The 24,290-nt window shown below is 33.4% G+C and overlaps 1 protein-coding gene across 5 annotated transcripts in view; it reads right to left on the bottom strand.

Annotated features, from left to right (window-relative positions):
• Nucleotides 1–24,290, bottom strand: part of Rhp (rhophilin) — a 275,760-nt gene that overhangs the window by 239,783 nt on the left and 11,687 nt on the right. For all 5 annotated transcript variants that reach the window (XM_067785250.1, XM_067785246.1, XM_067785251.1 and 2 more), the window contains exon 2: nucleotides 14,408–15,422. In XM_067785250.1, coding sequence (XP_067641351.1) covers nucleotides 14,408–14,503 — 96 coding nt within the window. In that variant the 5' untranslated portion in view covers nucleotides 14,504–15,422. The remainder of the gene's footprint in view (nucleotides 1–14,407; nucleotides 15,423–24,290) is intronic.

Here is a 24,290-nt window from a genome sequence, read left to right as displayed (position 1 = left end):
TAATAAGATTTTTCCGTCTAACTCTGCCCTCGCCCCTCTACACTTTTTGCTAATCTTTGTATTCACTCCTCCATCCGCATTTTTCGCTTCATTTATCTCCATTTTCGTCTTATTCTATCTCTTTCTCAGTCTCCTTCTCTCTTTTCTCTTCTGTCAAGTTTTTCTCATTCTTCTTCATATCTTATTGCCAGTCCCAGAGGGTGGTATGTATTTTGTTCCAGTCCCATTTCGAGTCTCAGTCCCAGTCCCACTCCGAGTCTCAGTCTTAGTCTCAGTCCCAGTCCTTGTCCTAATCCCAGTCCCAGTCCGTCTCTGGTCTACTTCCCGGAAAAACGCATCGTAAATACTAATATAGGCAAATTTACATACCAAATTTCAGGCAAATAGAATAGAACGTATGTAAATAGGTATGTGGGTATTATTAATTCATGTCTTTATTCCGGCTTCGCATGCATATTTATCAGTTTTGCCAGCTTGATGCGACTGAATCGAATATCACAATGAAAATTACTTTAAAGCTCTCAGCAACAGCTTTCATTTGATATCCATAATACACACACATTCTTGGGGTATCCGGGTCCACATTTTGGCCTATACCTCGAGACCCTAGTCACCCAGCGGCATAAAACTTACTCTGTACTAAAGCACACATCAACAGCTTCAATTTCATGTCCATAATGTAAAAACACATCCTAGTGTTACCCTGATCCACGTTTTGGCCTATATCTCGAAACCCTAGTCACCAACAGGTATGAGAATTACCCTCTACTAAAGCACTTATCAACAGCTTTTATTTGTTATCCATAATCTATAAACACATGCTAGGGGTACCAGGTTCCACGTTTTGGCCTATATATCGAGATCCTGTGGGTCGATCCTGAATTTTCTTCGCTATGCACCTCACGGAGCCCGAGACCTTCTGATAACAATATGTACTCATTTACTCTATGTGACGTCCTCACGGACCGGCCAGTTCAACCTAACCTAACTTATTTAAAAAAACATTATATTATTTTTTGAAAAACTCACATAAGTTGCTTATCCAAAAAAAACTGAATAAACATTCATACACATAAATCAAATATGTACCTCAAATAAAATCGGGGTCAGCCACACGGAATACTTATAAGTAAATGAATGTCAATAACCGAAAAATGGTAGCAAAACATAAATGCTTACTTACTTAATAATAAATCAAGTTGGGTGAAATGTTCAAACGCATAAGTACTTATGTAGCTAAAGATGTAGTCGTCGATGAGGTAAAGGTAGAGGTTGAGGTTAAGATTTTACGATATGAAATAGCGATTACTGAAAGATTAACTCAGTAGACAGAACTTTTAATTTGGAAAGGACTTTAAACTCTAAATGTTATCAAATTTTTCAAAACTCAATAGGTATAGGTCAACAGCTTCAATTTACCGGTGAACAAATCATTTATCTGCTGGGAAAGATTCCTAAATGAGCACCAAAGAGGTTTATGAAGTCTATCATATTACTTTTCATTGCTGTCTTAACGCATTAAATGAGGAAAATGTACCTACACATAATTTCGTTCTGACCAATTTAACTACCAAATGACGCACGCATAATGGACTTTTCACGAAAAGGTCAATGAATCATTGTAGGTACGTTGTTTGCATTTACCAGCACGGCATTCAACACCAACAGAGTCAGCGGCAGTGAGACTTAGTTGTATAATAATTTCTTTGCTCCATAGCCTTCAGCAGGCAACAAACAAGCTATAAGTCGTGCCATAATTTTGAGGTAAGGCATTCATAGCAAGTCACTTTGTATTTTCTTTCTTTCTTTTTACTTTTTTTTTTTTTTGAAGCTACTGTTCTTATGGTCATAACCGTAACCAAAACAATGAATGAGCTCTGTAGGTGCTTGACGGCGGTCATCAAATCGGTGCCACATTTGAAAGCATTTTAGTACATTTCCTTTACGCTAACAGAGCGCTGGTGTAGTTCTTTTCACTTCTAGGTGGGGGCTAATAAAAGTTCGCTTACTTGACAAGGAAAAGAAAAATAACCAAATAGTTTCATAAAAAAATAACAAAATTCTAGCAGGGGCTTATTTCGTTGTGGCTTTTGAAATATATGTACAGTTACTGGTTACAAAAATATTGACTCACCGAATCAAATCGTATCCAACACGTAAAACTAAATTTCAAAAAAATGAATTTCATATCAAAACCTATAAAAAAAGCACATTTTCAACCCGACCCCGTCAGATTTTAATGAAATTTTGCACAGAGGTACACTTTACCTATACCAGCACAACCTCATATTTATAAATTCCATTTTTGAAAAGGTTGTGGGCGTGGCAAGGTGTCAAAGTTGTGAAAAATGCGTAAAAAATTTATGGTAGGTACTTTTGAGCTGTGATAACTACATAACGGTTCAACCGATTTCAAAAATCGTGGTACCATTGGAAAGGTTTTTGAGTCGGCTTTCGAAAATATATACATTTTTTTTTTCACTTTTTAAACTTGGAAAAAAAATATTTTAGACCTTTGAAGTTTTTTACAAGTAAAATTGTTTTTTTTTTTTCAGTGTAATACAAATTTTTACAGTGTACATTTTCGAAAGCCGATTTGAATACCATGACAATGGTACCAAGATCTTGGAAATCGCTTGAGCCATTCCGTAGTAATCACAGCTCAAAAGTACCATGATGACAAAATATAAAGAGATGCATTTACTTAAAAATTAAAAAAAAAAGAAAAAATACGCCATTTTAGTTTATGGATATGTTATATAAATTAAATAAACCTTTCTAAAAAAATTTCTTTTATTTTAAAACGCTTGGCCTTTGATGTTTTTTCCAAGTTTAAAAATTTTGCAGTGTATATTTTCGAAAGCCGATTCGAGTATATTTCCAATGGTACCAAGATTTTTGAAATCGGTTGAGTCGTTCAATGAAATATATTCGGTATTGAAATCCCAATTCAACCCTTCTACTATGGTCAACCGAATATAATATTGTAATATTTCACTATGCTGCGGATAATAAGGGGGATTCTATGGGTTTTTTCAGGTAAATGTAATTCAGACAGACATAAATTCATCAAATTCCCTTGAGTTATTGCTGCCGCGGATAGGACACCATTCCGTATAGCTGTGTTGGGTAGTTGGAAAGAACGCGTTTCAAGCCAAGATCTCCCCAGAGTATTAGTCTTGCTATTATTAATATTTTTAGAACGAACATGACACAATTGTTAAAGTATTCCATAAATTATATACGAATGGGCAATGTTTTTTTTTTTAATTTTCCGATTGCGTGGAGAGTTGATGTATATTATGTACAGATAGCACAGATAGCGGCAGAGCGCCAAACGCCTCTGTCTCCACACGAAAAACGACAAGGGTCATCGAATAATCGGTTCCAAATATATCAAATTCAGTACGAATGCATAGATGTTGCATATATGAAATGCCCAGTGAAGGACTGATAGGAAATGTCCAGTAAGGGGACCGAGAGTTCACGCAAAGTACGGCCTACGTGAGCTCAAAAAAATGAATGAAATGGTCCTGATGGCTTCATTGGCCCTTTCAATGACCCCTCTTCTTAACTTCGCCATGAACAACCATCCAACAATTTCCATATGATGTTCAAGGGAAAGTATATTTATTTGCTTTACCTTTTTAGGGTAGGAGGGGATATTCCTTGTTTTCTATTCGATTCAATTTTATCAGGATAGTTCTTAATCGCGGGCTCTAAATTATTGATGAATATTCTAATATGAGTTGTAATTTAAAACTGTCCGTGCTAAAGCTAGGCTTTTATGGAATGTGCCTTGCGAGCTGTTTTGGTTTTCAGAGATTTTTAATTTTCTGAGATTTACCCTATTACTTCGGTCTAAAACTCTCTTTTGGTTTGTGAAATTGATATTGTAACGAATTTTGGGAAACTCCGCTTATTTCTACCCTTCTGCTAAAGTTCGAATCGCTACACTGTTGAATAAAAAACTCCAATATTCAGTATTTCAAACTGTCCTTTATTTAGATTACTTTGGGAGTAGTACAATTATACTTCAATATCACGTACTTCACAATAGCGTGTGTTAATCAAACTGATTCCTTATTACTCAGCTTGCGCTACTTTTATACTCTCGGTTTCCTCGTTAACCCATTTCTTCTAAAGTCTAGTAATTTCCCGAACAGTTGTAGCTCATGCTTGGTTAGTTACCAGCTATATAAGTACATGTATATTTGTAGTTTATAGCCATATGCGTGTGTATGTGTGAGTAACTACTTCGGCTGATGACTACATCTTTGTGTGTGAGATAGCTCTTCGTCGCCTTCTACATAAGTGTTGCTAGCTTTAATGTGTACACGCACATAAGAGTGGCTGGTTCATGTTTTTGTTGTTGCGTGATGTTTTACTAACAGCTTAGTGATGCTAATATTCGTCACAATATCAACATTTTGAGTACCGACACCATTTTATTTCAATTTTTTGAATTCCCGATATTTTGCAATGAACTAAAGTTTTCATGATGGAAAAAAAAGTGCCTAAGGAGCATATTATATATAACGCAACGAGTCATATTTGCTCGTGTGAACCAGAATTCGTATCATTTAAGAGCATGCATTCGCCTTAATGTGTTTTGTTCCCCTTTCGGAGAAGCCGCGCCAAGGAATAGAAAACAATTTCAGACATTTGATTAAAACTAAACGAACATTTGTTAATACCCTCCAATACATGTTTGTTCACTCTTTCTACCTCTTTTTCGGTATGTTTCACTTGCAGTCAGTATCAAAAAGCAAAAACTAAACAATACCTTTATTAAATCAGCAGAATTTTAAAGGGGAATAAACAATTTAAAAAGCAGAAATTATAGAGGAAATGAAAAGTGATTATTTTGAGGCATAATACATAATTAAGTATCACAAGAATGAGGTGGTGCATTACCGGCAAATGTTCATGTGAAGACGGCACTTGTTATTATCATTGCATGTCATGTACAGAGTATGCCTGTGGCTCATCTAAAATAATGCAGATATTCTTTAAGCTAATGCCGGTATGTTACACGGTCTACAGGTGGTTAATTTCCATTTCATGTTCTTTTTCGTATTTTTATATTTATCTTCCCCAGATTTAATTGTCTCAGGTCACGATTGGCTGATTTTGTGTTCAAGCGCAAATTCTTGGAAAATGGAATGGAATCAAAGTGTGTTTAGATGCGCTCATGTTGCTTATGAGTGGATAAAATAAAACAAAAAACATCAGGAACCCAAAAAGGCTTATTAAGATTTTTCTTCAGTGAGGCCTGATGGGGTCCCTACATGACCCGGCATTGACTAGACGTTACCTCAACTTTTGCCAAAATCCATCACCATAAACGGAGCCCTAACAAGAACACATTTAAGCGGTTGACAAAGACTAACGCCTTGAAGTAAGAAAGGTTGAGCTGATATTCATTCACACGAAATCTGGTGCTATGCATTGGAATAGCTTGCGTTTTACCTAACCAACCAAAGCATGGCTTGCCTACAGAGCAGAGAGGGAAATTTCGGTTGTTTAAAGCAAACTCCAGCTCCCACGCCACTCTCCATTTTTATCATGTTGTTGTAGAGATAGTTTTTTCCTTTCTGAAGAGAGTTCTACTAAAAAATAATATTTGCTTTCACCTTGATTTTAATTCTTTTTCTTTTATTCCATTTTATTTACTTTAATTTTATTTTTTAATTTCCCTTATTTTATTTAAATCTTTTTTTTTATTTATTTTCTTTTATATTTTTTATACGTTTTTTTTTTTAATTTATCTTAGCTTTACTTTGTTTGTTTAATTTTATATTATTTTAATTTTTTTTATGTTATGTTATTTTATTTTGCACCTTTTTTTGTTATTTTTTCTTTTCTTTGCATTTTTTCTTTTCTTTTCCTTTCACTTATTTCATTTATTTCTTTACTTCGCTTTATTTTATTTAATTTTTTCTTCTTTTTTCTGTACTTTACTTTATTGTATTTTATTTTGTTTTATTTTATTTTATTGTATTTTATTTTATTTCATTTTTTTCTTGTTCTTTCTTTACTTTATTTAATTTTATTTTATTTTACTATATTTTATTTTATTGTATTTTATTTTATTTCATTTTTTTTTGTTCTTTCTTTACTTTATTTAATTTTATTTTATTTTACTATATTTTATTTTATTGTATTTTATTTTATTTCATTTTTTCTTGTTCTTTCTTTACTTTATTTAATTTTATTTTATTTTATTATATTTTATTTTATTGTATTTTATTTTATTTCATTTTTTCTTATTCTTTCTTTACTTTATTTAATTTTATTTTATTTTACTATATTTTATTTTATTGTATTTTATTTTGTTTAATTAAAGTTTATTTTATTTTACTTTGTCTTATTTTATTTTATTATATTTTATTTTTTTTGTTTCATTGTACTATGTTTTATTTTATTTAAATATAAAATATTTTAAAATTTTTTTGAGCTCAAGGCCGGTTTTAAATAAAACAAATAAATATGTTTTTGTTTTAATTTATTTTCACTCAATATTTCGAATTCAGTCTGAATTCAGCATCAGGAGCTAGAAATACACAAAACGAAAAAAACTCTTTTTTTATACACAAACAAAAAATTTTAAAACAAAACATCACTACTTACTTCTTCACCTGTGATTAGAAGACTAAATCGTTTAACACTAATTATATGTAACAAAGGTATTGAACATAATAAAACAGAAAATATAAACAAACTAAAGAACATACGAAGTATGCAATGTGTAAAAGATTAAAATATGCAAAAAGAAGGCAATTGGCAAAAACTTTACAACAGGCATGACGTAGCTGAATGCGTTTATAACCATTTCAACTATCGTAGGAGTGCGAGTTCGACTCCCACTCCCGGGAGAAAAGGCTTTGAAGAGATTTACAAGGTATAATCGAAACAGCTGTCGCCTTGTCCGTCCTGATGTCACGTTGTTTAAAAATTTTTCCCAAATTATTAATTAAATATATTTATTTTATTTTACTTTATCTCATTTTATTTTATTTTACTATATTTTATTTTATTGTATTTTATTTTGCTTAATTAAAGTTTATTTTATTTTACTTTGTCTTATTTTATTTTATTATAATTTATTGTATTTTATTTTCTTTTTTGTACTATATTTTATTTTATTTTATTTTATTTTATTTCATTTTACTTTGTTTTTTCTTCTTCTTTCTGTACTTTATTTTATTTTATTTTTTTTTACTTTATTCTATTTAACTTTTTATTTATTTTATTTTTATTTTAGTTTATTCACTTTATTTTATTTTATTCCATTTTATAAAATTCTTTTACTTTAATAAATTTAGTTAATTTTATTTTATTTCATTGTATTTTACTTTTTTTCATTTCAAATATTCATTTTTGTTTTTTGAGATAATATGTAATAATTTTTCAGAGCAGATTGATTTAAAGACGCTTGGTTGATCACAATATTTTCAATTTCAACCACAAACTGCATTTTAATGTTTATTTTCATTCTTATCTGACTTTTATAACTTGTTTAGTGGAGGCTAAAAACGTTTAAGCCGTATATGTATGTGAGTTGTATAACTACCCTGCCGGAAATACCAGTTACGAAGAAATTGTTTTATTTTGTTTGTTTTCCGGCAGGAAAATGAATTGATGTCTAATGGAAGAATTTACTGCCATGGGTTGTAAAATTGGGTTTGGATACAAAGCGGTTCGAACGGTGTACCGTCTTCAGTGCCATTTTTCCGATTTAAATCAGTTGAAATAACTACAGATTGCATCCTTCTTTCATAATGCTGCCTTTTCCAACGGGGTATTGGTGAGCGCTTACATATAAATAAGTGTAAAACCGAACAAGTAGTCAACAAATACCCCAAAATCATTGACGCGTTTGTTAGTTAGCCGATCGGTTGGTTGGTCTGTAAGCCACAACGTCAAATAGCATTAATCGTATGTCAGATCAAAATCAGATGCAGCGAGACAAAATGGGCAACATTAAAAGCTACCAACGGACTTAAATGCTATTTACTATTTATATAAACATATATACGTACATTATATGTAGAGCTACTATTATATGCGCAACACATGCATTTTTGTCTATATAAATACAATCATAAAAAACTGGTTATTTTTCGGAAGAGTTAAAAAAGCAGCAGTACGCCAGCTAGCGTATAGCTGCTGATGGAAACAGAAATGCTTTTGTATGCAATAATAAAAGCAAAAACAAAAAAAGTGTAACAAAAATAAATAAAATTTGATAATGGCAAATAGCGACTTGCACCTTTCGGCCACCAAAATTGCACTAATGCTGACTACTTTAGTGAGTACTTTTGTACTTATGCTCTTATTCCACTTAAGTAGTTATGTGTTATGCACATTGGAGTTCAGTAAAAGGGAAAGTGTTTTTGTTTTTAACTTTGTGTTAGTGTTTTTGGTGCACTTTTACATTGAACTTTTATTATCTTTCAAGGCTTTGCCAAAAAAACATAAATAAATGCAGTGAATTGTGCCACCTTCGCGATTTTCACTAACTTGATAATGTCAACAAGGTTACATAAGTGACCATTGTCACTGACTACCACAAAGTAAAAGTACATATAAAAAACTGTTAGCCTTGAGTTTATTTTTCAATGCTACGAAGAGATTACAAACTAGATCTAGGGCTACCAAATTTCGTAGAACAGACATGAATGCGTTTCTTTGTGTCCTGTCGGAGTACTGCATGACTAAACAATTTTTAAGCGAAACTTACAAAACCTCAAACTGATATGTAATTGTATTTTGATTTTTATAATTTGCTTCAAATCTTGTTTTGTCTTATCATATAATTTTTTTTTTTTATATCATAAATAATCAGTATTTTTTATCTAATATTTTTTGTACCTTTTCTGAAATAAATACAACTTTTTTAATTAAAATTTTTTAATCACAAATAATAATTTTTTTTATGATAATTTTGTTTTAACTAATAAATAACAACATTTTTTACTTTATTTTATAATTTCTTAACTGAAAAAATCATTATTTCTTTAGTTAAATTTTTTAGCCAGAAAAAATGTGTTTCTTAAATTAAAAAATAAATTTTAGTAATATTTTTTATCAAAAATTATCTTTATATTCTTGCTAAACCTTTTTTGGAAAAAATCATTAATCGTTTGGGTAAATTTTTTCAAACAAAATTAAAAAAATTATTTTTAAAAATTTTGTTTAAGACAAATAATAATTTTTTTTACTAAATAGTTTTAACCAAAATTCAAAATAGTCTTTAGTAATATTTTATCTGAAATAATCATTACTTTTTTAGTGAATTTTGAGAAATAATCATTATTTTTCATATAAATTTTCTCATATCAGAAATAACTACATACTGTTTTCTGTTTTTTTTTTATCAAAAATGTTTTTAATTCAATTTGAGAAACATTTTTTTCAGACAAATTTTCTTTTTTTATATAATTTACTATCACAAATAGTCATATTTTATTTAGTTAATTTTTTTTTGTGAATAAAGTTTTGAATATTTTCTTTGTCAGAAATAATCATTATTTTTCCAGTTAATTTTTTTATATCAGAAAAATTTTTGTTTAGCAAAACGGAAAAAAAAATTTATATCAGAAATTAGTGAACCTTTCACAATATTCGCAAGAAATAAAGTTAAGTAATTTTTTACCACAATTAGGCATTAAATTTAAAATTAATTTATTTTCTTGAAATAATCACTATGGGTTTAGCAAAATTTTCATAATCGTAATTCAAAAATTTTTAGTAAATTTTTTTTATCAGAAATTACCACTAATATATTTAAGAAAATTAAACAAGTAAAGGTGTCTAACTTCGGGTGTAACCGAACATTATATACTCAGCGTGAGCTTCAGTTGCACATTTCATTTCAGATAAATTACTTTTCTACATAGCACGTGGCACCGCCCGTTAAAAAAAAAACAATGTCTCCCCATTTCCTCTTACAATAAAATTTGATAAGTGAAATATCAATGATTCAAAACTATCTCTTGCTAAATTATAGCTTATTATTCTAGTCTACGACCCTTTTAAACTTGTTTTATATCTAAGTTGCCGTGGTCTTTAACCGATTTCGTAAACTTTTCTTCAAAGCATTCCTTATAGTAAAAGCAACCTCTCTGCCGAATTTTGTTACAATAGGTTTAACGATTTTTGATTTATGGTTAATGATATTTGTAAAATTGATTTTATCACAAGTGGGCGGTGCCACGCCCATTTTAAAAATTTTTTATCAGTAGTCTTAATATCAATCCAAAGTCAAATTTCAACATTCTAGGTGTATTATTTCAAGTGTATTGTGCGAAAGATTGAAGCCCACCGTGAACCGGCTGATTGGGCTCATCAGTGCGGCTTCAGACCTGGTAAATCTACCATCGACCATTGGAAAAAACCCGTGAAAAGAGAATCGACACACATCACCTCTTCGTCGTTTTTAAAGCCGCCTTTTACAGCACGAAATGGAGCTGCCTATATGCCGCTATGTCTGAATTTGGTTTCCCCGCAGAACTTATATGGCTGTGCAAAATGACGTTGAGCAACACCATCAGCTCAGTCAGAATTGGTAAGGACCACTCCGAGCCATTCGAAACTAAACGAAGTTTCATACAGGGTGACCCCCTATCGTGCGATTTCTTTAATTTGATGCTGGAGAAAATTATACTAGCTGCAGAACTTAACCGCACTGGAACAATATACTATAAAAGCGTGCAATTACTGGCATATGCTGATGACATTGGTATCATCGGCCTAAACACCCGCGCTGTTAGTTCTACTTACTCCAAACTGGAAAAAGAAGCAGTAAAGATGAGTTTGATGGTGAATGAGGACTAAACGAAGTACCTGCTGTCATCGAACAAAGAGTCAGCGCATATGCGCCTTGGCAACCACGCTACTGTTGGCAGCCATAATTTCAAAATAGTAAAAGAATTCGTTTATCTGGGAACCAGCATAAACACTAGCAACAACATCAGCACTGAAATCCAGCGAAGAATCAATCTTGCCAATAAATGCTAGTTTGGACTAGGTAGGCAATTGAAAAGTAAAGTCCTCTCTCGGCGAACGAAAATTATACACTACAAGTCACTTATCGTACCCGTCCGGCTATATGTGGCAGAAGCATGGACCATGACAACAGCAGATGATGCGGCTTTGAGAGTGTTAGAGAGAAAAGTTCTTCGAAAGATTTATGGACCTCTACGCGTTGGCGATGGCGAGTACCAAAGAAGATTTAATGATGAGCTGTACGAGCCATACGCAGACATCCACATAGTCCAGCGAATTAAAACGCAGCGGCTGCGCTGGCTAGGCCATGTTATGCGAATGAAAGATAATGTTCCGGCCAAGAAAGTGTATTTATCGGAAACCGCCTATGGAAGCAGAGGTAGAGGGCGGCCCCCACTCCGTTGGAAGGACCAGGTGGAAAACGATTTAAACTCCCTTGGTGTGACCAATTGGCGCCGGTTGGCGGAGCGAAGGAGCGACTGGCGCGCCTTGTTGGATGGCCATAACCATTTAGATGGTTAAGCGCCCATTAAGTAAGTAAGTAAGTAAGGTGTATTATTTACTAAATAATCAGGTTTTTTGTGTTTTCCAAAATGTTATATATATAAAATGTGGCCGTGGTTATGATCCGATTTCGCTCATTTCCAATACCAATCTATTCTGGGTCCAGATAAGCTCGTGTACCAAATTTGGTGAAGATATATCAATATTTACTCAAGTTATCGTGTTAACGGACAGACGGACGAACGGACGGACATGGCTCAATAAAATTTTTTTTTCGACACTGATGATTTTGACATATGGAAGTCTATATCTATCTCGATTCCTTTATACCTGTACAACCAACTGTTATCCAATCAAAGTTAATATACTCTGTGTGCAAAGCACGCTGAGTATAAAAATAGTTTTGATATTTTTTTAACGGAAATAGTTCTTATCGCTGTACCTTTTTAAATTAAAGAATAATTTTGGGTATGTGTTTTTCTATAGAAAATAGTAATTTTTCCAGTTAATTTTTTTATATCAGAAATAATAATTTTTTCTGCCAAAATTAAAAAAATAGTTTAGAATAATTTTAAAAAAAATAATAAAAAATAATTTAAGCAGTTTTGAATATTTTTTTATACAAAGCTTGTCATTCGCAACGAAGAAGAACTTTACAAAAACAAATCTACCTGGCACACAAATCAATATAGAGACAAAATGTCTCAATTGTGTTGTTAGTGTAGAAATGAGAAAAACTGCATTAAGCATGAAAACAAATACCAGCAGGATGGCCTAGTGGTTAAAGGCTACTGCAGTTTCACCATGTGATTCACGGTTCGAATCCCGGTGAAATCTTTGATAACATTACAAAATTGCCTGATGATGATTACGTTGGCGGTTTTCGAAATGAGTCCATCGTAATATGCCAGTAAATGTTTCTTTCTTTTCAGTTTCTCTTAGAAAACATAATAATTGTATGTAGTTTTTCAAGCTGAAAAACTACATATAAATTAATAAAACTGATCGGAAATTACCATTACATAATAATTGAAATTCAATTATTATAAGCCGGTGTTAAGCTCATGAATTCTTAAATATAAGTATAAACTGAACACACCATTAAACAAACATACATAAATTTATACAAAATATTTATTTTTTGGTAATTTGTTTACAAAAATAAAATTATTTTGAGTATTTCTTTTATTTTTCATCATTTACTATTTCTAACAAAATGTATTTGTAATTTTTTAAATATTTCAATTTCAAGTAATAAGTGACTTTTTCGGTTATGCCGGACACAACAGATTTGATTTTTGATCAAAAAAATTAACCTAAAATAAATTACTTCTGAGCAATTCTTTAAATTTTTCTCAAATTATTGAAAAAATAAAAATAAAAAAAAGTTCCTTCAAAAAAATATTTCCATGCATTTAAAGCGATAAGGAAAATCCCCGCTTAATACAAAATACTGGTTGAATATAAATTTTTATTATAAAACACATAAGTACCAGTATTTTGGCTACCGTTTTACCATCACTTTTAATTACCCCTACAAATATTATTTTGAAAATAAATAAAATATATATTCGATGAATTTGCTTGCGTGATTAATGATTAATTATTTGCAATACCTTAACCTAATTTAATACAACTTAACCAATAACCATTCTTCCAACTACTTAATTGATTTGATACTAAACATTTTTTTCTGCAAATTTGTATATACAAATAAATTCCTTTACACGAATCATAGATACGCATTAGGATGAGTCATTTTTAGAAAATTGTTTTAGCATCTTAGTTCTAACTGAGAATGTGGTATTTGTTTAACCGGCTTTAGGTCCAATTTTGAGTATTAAAATACCAAAAACCGGTTAAACAAATACCATATTAAAAGAAAAACGACGCCCAAGAATTTCAATACTAGCTGAAAATCGCGAAATAGAATTCAGAATAGACAAAGAAAATGTACTTATTAGGCAGTTACAAGGGTGTTGTATTCGTTATAAAGTCTTACGTTTAATGTTGTTTTCATGGTTTCCATATAAATAATTAATTATAAATTCTAAAATTTCTGAATGAACAAGTATGTTTGTCACCCTTTCACGATGACTTGTATGCTCTTACTTAACTCACTTTCCGGACTATATAGCAGTAGGAGACTTTTCCACCGTTAGTGGTAGAGAAAAACGGGCTAGCAACAAAGCTTACAATTTTCAAGCTAGTGTAATGAGCTTTGTCTACTGTCAGCCCATTCATGTCAACAGGACTGGGGAGGATCTATCTTTGTTTGTTACAGCAGGAAATAAACCTTGTAGCCCCAGCCTTAACCAACCCAACTCTACTGCTCGGCTACATTCCAAACAGTTGGACAGAGGTTAAGGTAGTATTCATACCAAAGACAGGAAACCCCGAGCAACTGCCCTCGTTGTATCGACGTAGCTTTAGCTTTAGTCCGTTTCTCTTAAAAGGTATGGAGAAAGTTTTGGATCAGCCTATCAGCCAAGAAAATCCACGGTGACGGCGTTTCATAGCCTCGCGGAAAAAATTTAAAAAGCTACGGAGTTTCATTGACATTTCAGGGACTTTTGATAACACATCAAACTATCAAACAAGCTGTGGTTGGCAAGGATACAAGCCCAATGATCATTCGCTTAAGAGAAGAAAAATCTGTCTTGAACTGGGAGGAAGAACTGAGTCAAGTGTGGCTTCCCGAATAAAAAAAATGTAAGGCGCGATAACCTCCGAAGAGATCTAAGGCTAAGCTTCCAGAATAGCAACCAAAATATGTACGTAATATTTTCGACCTTAATATAATCGTTTGAAGGGGTGAGACAGGAAAATATAAGAACCCACCTATTATACACAGCTACATACATTGGCAATAATGAAAAGTGAAACTCACCCGTACAAAAGAAAACGATAAATTGGCATCTGAGTTGGTGCTGCTGTTGGCGCTGCTGTTAGCCGCATCAGCGGTGCTGGTCGATGTGGTATCCATGCTATTGTTGTTGTGCTGGCTGATGTTGCTGCTTATTTGTTATGCTGCCGGTATTTATGAGAAATAAAGATGCTGCTCAACAAAATATTTTCTTAGCTCGTGATATATGTTTGTATGTATGTATGTGCACAGTGCATACAAAGGAAAAAAAATTCGCGTTTTTGTATTTTTAATTTATTTACTTTTCTTTTGTATTTCTTTATATCACTTTTGTGTTGTTGTTTTTCGAAAGCATCTGCACCTCAAAGTTCCGCAATGGACGTTCCGCGCTTTTCACTCTCACTCGCGCACACACCTGTTCACGCGTTTTGCTCGTGAGGTTTTTTTTGCTTTTTTTTCCAATAACAAAACTTGTTTAAATATTCACCACACATAAATGTGCAGAAGATGCATTTCATTACATACATGTATGTATGTATTCATGTACACATAAAAAGCTACACTGCAGTTTAATATCAAAAGCAATTTTATTCACTGTGCAGTGAGAAAAGAAAAAAATTTCAGTTGCTTTTCTTATTTCTGCACTAAAAATTCGCTTAATTCTCGCTTTAAATTTGTAAAAAATATTTAAAAAATTTTATTATGATTTTGTTGTTGTTTTTATGCACATTTTTCTTTTAACTTACATAACCGCTTAAAATTTTTGTTTTTAATTATTTTCACTAAAAAGCCTTCATTTATTAGCAATTCATAAATTTTTCATTCAAAATTAGAAATAACTGTTGATGTAGCAGTGGAAACTCTTAACATGGAATGGCTCTTAGTATCATTGTGTGCGTGTGGCTTTTTAATTAAAACGGTTTGTTGTTTATTTAGTGATATGTTATTTCATTCCGAATTTATATAACAACAACACGAACGCGGGTTTTAGGTTTAACACATGGTTGCTTGTTTTTGTTTAATTTTTTAGTTATCGCATCTGAAATTAAAACAAAAAAAAAAAAATTAAATATGATATATATACTAGAGTGAGTCGATTTGTATGGACGAAAGTTAACCGATATCGCGCCATCGATTTTTCGATAGGATTTGGGCTCAAGGAAAAAAAGTTCCACTACGCATACCCCAGAAAATAATTTTCGCGCCTGCGAAATTTCAATTTTTTGACCTTGATTTTTAAGTTTTTTTTTCATGACCCACTAAAAAAATTTTCATGTATAGGGTATACACCGACCCGAAAAAAACAGTCCCACCCAAAAATGTTCGCTAAACAAAAAAATGGGGACAGGGTATACATGAAAATTTTACAATCAAATGAACATTTTTTTAGTAGGTCATGAAAAACCGAAGTCGAAAAAAGTAAAAAAAATGAAATTTCGCAGACTCGATAATTATTTTCTGGGGTATGCGTAGTGGAACTTTTATCCTGAGCCCAAATCCTTTCGAAAAATCGATGGCGCGATATCGGTTAATAAATCGATCCACCCTAATACACACATTAGAGTCTTTTCGGAGTCTCCCGCATGATCAAAATAAGCATATATGCGCTCATTTTCTGATCAGAAAAGACTCCCTCGTCGGGAGAAAATGGTACCCTACGCGCGACTACACTTGGTGAGCCTCTTTTAACCAATATTTCTAATCAGTACTTAGTCTTTTTCGAGTCATATTAACCATCATTTATGAGTCTTGTGGGAATAATTTTAAGTGTGTTTTAAAGCTTTTGCGATCAAAAGAAGACTCGAAATCGACTGCCTCTTATGAGTGAAATATGATTTATTGAAAAAGCAACAACAAAATGTAAAGCAGACAAAAATTGTTTACTTTATCATATTTCGATCCCCAATGTGATCAATTTATGATCGCTTTACATTTTGTTGTTGCTTTTTCAATAAATCATATTTCACTCGCAAGAGGGAGTCGATTTCGAGTCTTCTTTTAAATAAAAAAATAAAATACCCATCATGATCCTCTCTTTCAATGATAAGGGTAACTTTGTTAGTTGAAGGTTATAAGATCTGTACATGATCGTCGACACCTTACAGCCCCGCGCTTGGTTCACAGCCTTTTCTACTTAATCTATACTGTGCAACTCTCGCTTTCTGTGCACCCTTTTTAGCTAGCCCATACGTTTTTTCATTTCTATCTATTCCCATATGCCCAGTGGCCCAATATGGATGTATATTTCCCTTCCGATTCTTTTCAGGGATTGCTTGCTCTCTAGCACACTTTGAGATCTTGTGCTATAAGATATTATTGCCGAACTACTATGGCCGCATGGTCTGCGCTCAAGCTACCCCGAGGTATTAAATATCGCTACAGTTTTTAACGTTATGTTCTTCGCCATCAGGGGTCGACAGGTGGAATATGCAGAATGGTATACAGTACACAATTCGGGATTGTTTTCAGCGCATTCTTAGCCTGCAAAGCCCCTCCAACTTTTCAGGGACCGTACTTTTTTGTGTGGGCTTCCAATTGCTGTCAATATCAATCTTTTACATACATAAAGTGCGCTCGTGACCTTCTTCGTTCTCTCCTAAAATCTGAGCTTCCACGACAGCTTACTGTCTAGAATGATTTCTAGATAATTTTGTACAAGGTTTCTCCTGCAGGCTCACCCCTCCTAGCTAAAGCCTAGTCCAATTTGGGCTATTATACGTTCGAGTAAACCATAAAGCTATATCCGTCTTTTCCGCGTTGGCGCACAACCCGACATTAGATATCCAGGTATCTATATCCCTAAGCGCCCGATTCATCAAAGAGCTAATTGTTAGAAAGCACTTTGCACATTTGACAACTGCACATCTGCGTACGCCGTAAATTTTACGGGTCTCTCATCGAACCGCCTGATCATTTGGTTGATTACCCGCGGCCACAGTAGAGGTTTCAATACGTACAGCTCCCACTTTGTACCCCTTATAATCCAAGGCTGCTTAGTGGATGCTAAAAACGCTATTAACGCAACGTGGCTGAGCTATATTAATAACACTCGCATCTGTTTGTCGCAGAAAATAAAAATCTTCGAGGCTGCTTCCAGGCCCATTATGTTTTACGGCGTGCAGGTGTGGGGGGTTAACGAATTCGACCAAATTGAGAAACTTCTTACATTTTTCGTAAAGAAACTGATCTTCCTTCCCTCTAATACGCCAAACTACATGTTGCATCTAGAAACTGGCTCCCCTATATTTACATACGCTTCGCCTGCACATGCTCTATATCGCTCGTTGGTTTAGCCTATCACCTGACAGACTTCCGCGTATTCTATTAGAGGAGACTGCCAACCTGGGGATTTCTTGGATAAACACTTGGAAAGTACTTGCTAACACCGTCAATCTAACTTTCGTTACGCAATTGCCATCGGCTCCTATATAGACCTTGACTTCCTCGCTCTTAGAACGCTTATAATACAAATAGGTTCCTCGAAATGGCTCGGAACCCACGACCTTTACCCAACCCTAGTGCCTTTGGAGAGTTTTTATTTCACTGATGATTACAGTGCATATGCAGCCGGTGTGATTCTTCGGGCACGGGGAAGGTTGTTAAATCTAAACGCAAGAATCTATAAAAAAACATATCGTCTCCACTTTGCACAGTATGTAACTTGCAGGAGCCAGAAGACGTTTTCTCACCTTATGGGCACATGCCCGATATATAACAACATGCGTTCCCAATTCTTTGGTGAAAGAACTTTAGATATGGCCAAGGTGGTTTCAGTTTAACTGGACTTAACTTCGAGGCTCTGGCCAAGTTTCTTACGGATAGCTTTAAAATTAGGGACCTATTATTCAATGAATTTTTGTAGCTCGATAGTATTTTATTTAACACGTGGTGCGACACACAACATACTTTTTTATCGTCGCTAGTGGTTAAGTGTTTCGATGGAAAAAACCAAGTAAGGAAGGCTAAGTTCGGGTGTAACCGAACATTACATACTCGACTGAGAGCTTTGGAGAAAAATAAGGGAAAAGCACAATGTAGAAAAATGAACCTAGGGTAAACCTGGAATGTGTTTGTGTGAAGTAGGTATCAAATGGAAGGTATTAAAGAGTGTTTTAAAAGGGAGTGGGCCATAGTTCTATAGGTGGACGCCATTTCGGGATATCGCCATAAAGGTGGACCAGGGGTGACTCTAGAATGCGTTTGTACGATATGGGTATCAAATGAAAGGTGTTAATGAGTATTTTAAAAGGGAGTGGGCCTTAGTTCTATAGGTGGACGCCTTTTCGAGATATCGCCATAAAGGTGGACCAGGGGTCACTCTAGAAAGCACATTCTGGGTATCAAATTAAATGTATTAATGAGGGTTTTAAAAGGGCGTGATCCTTAGTTGTACATGTGAAGGCGTTTTCGAGATATCGACCAAAATGTGAACCAGGGTGACCATATCTGTAGGGTACCGCTAATTTATTTATATATGTCATACCACGAACAGTATTCCTGCCATGATTCCAAGGGCTTTTCATTTCGCCCTCCAGAACTTTTTCATTTTCTTATACTTAATATGGTAGGTGTCACACCCATTTTAGAAAGTTTTTTCTAAAGTTATATTTTGCATCAATAAACCAATCCAATTACCATGTTTCATCTCTTTTTTCATATTTGGTGCAGAATTATGGCATTTTTTCCATTTTTCGTAATTTTCGATATCGAAAAAGTGGGCGTGGTCATAGTCGGATTTCGGCCATTTTGTATACCAAGATAAAGTGAGTTCAGATAAGTACGTGAACTAAGTTTAGTAAAGATATATCGATTTTTGCTCAAGTTATCGTGTGTTAACAGCCGAGCGGAAGGACAGACGGTCGACTGTGTATAAAAACTGGGCGTGGCATCAACCGATTTCGCCCATTTTCACAGTTATCGTCATAGAATCTATGCACCTACCAAATTTCACAAGGATTGATAAATTTTTGTTCGACTTATGGCCTTAAAAGTATTCTAGACGAATTAAATGAAAAAGGGCGGAGCCACACCCATTTTGAAAGTTTCTTTTATTTTTGTATTTTGTTGCACCATGTCATTACTGGAGTTGAATGTTGACATAATTTACTTATGTACTGTAAAGAAATAAAATTTTTTTTTTAAATTTGACTTAAATAAATTTTTTTTTAAAGTGGGTGTGTTCGTAATCCGATTTTGCTAATTTTTATTTACCACACATAGGGTATTAGGAGGAACGTGCCTGCCAAATTCAAATCTTCAACGACTGCGAAATTACAGCTTGCAAAACTTTTAAATTACCTTCTTTTAAAAGTGGGCGGTGCCACGCCTATTTTCCCAAATTTTACTAATTTTCTATTTTGCGTCATAAGGTCAACGCACCTACCAAGTTTCATCGCTATATCGGTTTTTGGTAATGAACTATCGCACTTTTTCGGTTTTCGAAATTTTCGATGGTTGTAGTCCGATTTCGTTCATTTTAAATAGCGATCTGAGATGAGTGCCCAGGAACCTACATACAAAATTTCATCAAGATACCTCAAAATTTACTCAAGGTATCGTGGGGACGGACGGACATGGGTAAATAAATTTCTTTTTTCGCCCAGATCATTTTGATATATAGAAGTATATATCTATCTCGATTAGTTTATGCCGTTACGGATTACCGTTATGCGAACAAGGTTAATATACTCTGTGAGCTCTGCTCAGCTACTACTACTACATACTACTAATCCAAGGCTGTCTTTGTGTTTATAACCACCCCATAATATAAAACTTTGTTGAATATAATTAGTAAATTCCTTTTTTGTAACCAGCTGTACTTGTACTTGATTGGATAACGGTTGGTTTTACAGGTACAAAGGAATCGAGATAGATATAGACTTCCATATATCAAAATCATCAGTATCAAAAAAAATTTGATTGAGCCATGTCCGTCAGTCCGTCTGCCGTTAACACGATAACTTATGCAAATATTGAGATATCTTCACCAAATTTGGTACACGAGCTTATCTGGACCCAGAATAGATTGGTATTGAAAATGAGCGAAATCGGATGATAACCACGCCCACTTTTTATATATATAACATTTTGGAAAACACAAAAAACCTGATTTTTTAGTAAATAACACACCAACAACGTTGAAATTTGACGTGTGGACTAATATTGAGACTCTTGATATACAATTTTTTTTAAAATGGGCGTGGCACCGGCCACTTGTGATAAAATCAATTTTACAAATATTATAAATCATAAATCAAAAATCGGAAAACCTATCATAATAAAATTCGGCAGAGAGGTTGCCTTTACTATAAGGAATGCTTTGAAGAAAAATTAACGAAATCGGTTAAGGACCACGCCCACTTTTATATAAAAGATTTTTAAAAGGGCCATGGACGAATAAAATAAGTTATATCTTTGCAAAAAAGAGCTGTATATCAATGGTATTTCATTTCCCAAGTGGATTTATAACAATAAATAGGAAAAACTTCAAATTTTAAAAAGTGGGCGTGGCACCGCCCATTTTATGACTAGGCTATTTTCTATGTTTCGGGAGCCACAACTCGAAGAAAAATTAACGAATGTAAATTAGGTGGCCACCGTGGTGTGATGGTAGCGTGCTCCGCCTATCACACCGTATTCCCTGGGTTCAACTCCCGGGCAAAGCAACATCAAAATTTTAGAAATAAGATTTTTCAATTAGAAGAAAATTTTTCTAAGCGGGGTCACCCCTCGGCAGTGTCTGGCAAGCGCTCCGATTGTATTTCTGCCATGAAAAGCTCTCAGTGAAAACTCATCTGCCTTGCAGATGCCGTTCGGAGTCGGCATAAAAAACATGTAGGTCCCGTCCGGCCAATTTGTAGGGAAAAATCAAGAGGAGCACGACGCAAATTGGAAGAGAAGCTCGGCCTTAGATCTCTTCGGAGGTTATCGCGCCTTACATTTATTTATTTTTAAATTAGGTACACAAATGTTCCCTATAGTAGAAAATATTCTAGTAAAAATGGACGGAATCGGTTAAAGACCACGGCAACTTAGATATAAACAAGCTTAAAAGGGTCGTGGACTAGAATAATAAGCTATAACTGAGCAAAAAATAGTTTTGAATCAACGATATTTCACTTATCAAGTTTTATTGTAAGAGGAAATGTTTTTTTAATTTTTTTTAAACGTGCGGTGCCACGTGTTATGTAGAAAAGCAATTTATCTGAAATGAAATGTGCAATTGAAGCTCACGCTGAGTATATAATGTTCGGTTACACCCGAACTTAGACACCTTTACTTGTTATAATTGTATTTTGTTATTTTTTATTCCAGACGAAAAAAAATGTCGTAAAAAACAATAAAAATGTACTAAACTTATAAAAATATTAATAAAATAATTAATAAGAAATTTTCGGCAAAAGCTTTAATAAAATAAAAAAAAGTTCTTTGAGAAATTTCAGTACAAAAGGTTGAAGGTTTTTTTTTTTGCTGTTTTAAATTTTTGTATGCTGTTTTGTCAGGATGAACGAAAACAAAATAATTTTTTGGTGAGTATTTAAAAAATACATACATAAACAGGAAAAACTACAAAACTTGTAAAAATATTTGGAGAAAAATGTTTCAGTATAACACCTTCCGAATTATGTTGTTGTGGTTGTTGTTATAGCGACAAGGACACTACCCGATGGTTTTGGCTAGTGTTATCGATGTTAATGGTCTTTTGGCGGATGCAGATCCGGTACGTTCCGGTAACAAGCACCATTAGGGTACTAGCCCAACCATCCCGGGAACGATTTAATATAAGCACATTGAACCGTCTAAGTCATCAGTAGAACTAAAAAAATATTACTTCCTTTTTATACTTTTATTTAAAAAATAAAAATGTTATATAAATAATTATTTCAAATAACAAAAGTAAGTATTTACGAATAACTTTATTATTTCTTATTTTAATATATGACAAATTTATTCGGCGTTCCAATAGCCTCATTAACAAAAAACTTAGCACAATTACAAAAAATTTAAAAAAAAAATTGCGTTCAATACATAAATTTTCGAATCTATTTTATTTATTTTAATCCCAAAAAATTCAGTTCCACAAATAGCCGTTTTGTATAAAAATTGTTTAAAAATAGAAAACATCTACAAAACTTTTAAAAATATTTTGAAAGTTTTTTACATTCTCTGGAAAAACTAAAATTTAATATAAAAAAATATGTTAAATAGTGAAAGTGTTTGAAAAGAGTTTCGGGAAAATTTTAAGGAGAGGCAATTTTTTTTATTATCTTTGAATCATTAAAATATTGTACATTTATGTAACAGTCACGAAATAAGCTGTCTTAAAGATTGCATTTTTATGTCCCTAACCTCAAATGGTTTGCGGACAATGAAGGTCATTTGCGGGTTAGGACAAGGCTGAACTATTGGTCATGATCTAAGAAACTTCAGTTAGGATGAAACTTTTAATCTTGAAGTAACTGATGACATATTCTTAGTCGGATAGAAACTTCGTAGAAACCAAGTTGAAAGCGAAAACCTAGAACTGGATGCAGGAGCAGAAGTGTTGGCCTTTATCTATAAAACTTCAGTTGGAATGAAATTTAAGTCTTGAAATGACTGATGACACATTCTAAGTTGGATAGTAAACCACTTTTGAAGCAAACAGTCGGGCCCTGGACGCAGGAACAGAAAACGGCTATTAAAATGTCAATTGTTGAATGTGGAACAACACCCTGAAGTATTGCTAAAGCTACCCTAGGGTGGGATACAGCTCCAAAAAAGTGAAAGCAATTTAGTCCAGTTGCTAGGACGACAGAATTTAAGGTTATTTGGCAAAGAAAACAAAAACAAAACAAGATCTATGGACTCCGATATTTAATGTAATATCTAGATGAAACGCCTAAAGCATTAAGTTTATTATACTCTTCAAAAGTCCCATATGAAATACAACTTTAAATGGTATTGTGTTCCCATTTTAGCTTTTTTTGAAGCTTTTTAGCTTTTATTTTCTCCGTTTAGCTTGAAAAATTTCGTTTCAGCTTTAAGCTTTTTTTTAGCTTTTTTCAGAATGTTTTTAGCTCTTATTAGCTTTTTTCAAAGTTTCACAAAAATCTAGGTAAACAGTTTGGCATGCCTCTACAAAAAAGCACATAGCAGCTGTTCCTCCATTTTTAAGTGAAAATCAGCCGATAATACCTTTTAAAGGTGCTAGTACTACTATCGCCACGAATCGAGCAGAATTAGCTAAGGCGCTTTACGTAGCTTCACACACAGGTGTTCATTCCGGCGATCATTTATCAATAATTCAAAAGAACTCGTTCCACGATAGAGCAATAGCAACAGAATTGAAATTGTCTCGATCAAAGCGCAGTGCTTTAATTAGAAATGATCTGTGTCCATATTTTAAAAAGCGGTTAATATCCGACATAGATAACAATCCATTTAGCTTAATTATAGATGAGTCCACAAACATAAGCGTTAATAAGTACCTCGAAATAGTAATAAGATATTACGAGCCGGACCCGTGCGCATCTTGCGTAACCAATATAAAAGTATCTCATTAAATATCAAGAGAAATCAGCTGTTCTATAAACCAATTAAAACTTACAGCTTGCGCTGTCATCTGGCGTATGGTAGCAACTGCCCGTAATGTAGTGGAAATATTCACAATAGTGCCAGAGTACAAATAGATTTCTTTGTGTGCTCACAATCGCTTATTTTTAGCAAATTATTTTAATAAAATATAGCTAAACAAAAGCACTACGACTAATAGTGCCCAAAGCTCGCTTAAAGTAGCATGAATTTAGAAGCAGAATGTCTCAATTGTGTTGTTAGTGTAGAAATGAGATAAAACTGAATTAAGCAAGTAAACAAATACAAGCAGGATAGCCTAGTGGTTAAGGTAACTGCAAGTTTCACCGTGTGA

Source organism: Eurosta solidaginis, chromosome 4 (genome assembly GCF_040869045.1).
Source record: "Eurosta solidaginis isolate ZX-2024a chromosome 4, ASM4086904v1, whole genome shotgun sequence".
In the NCBI taxonomy this organism is placed as follows: domain Eukaryota; kingdom Metazoa; phylum Arthropoda; class Insecta; order Diptera; family Tephritidae; genus Eurosta; species Eurosta solidaginis.
This window is presented reverse-complemented; position numbering and strand designations above follow the sequence as displayed.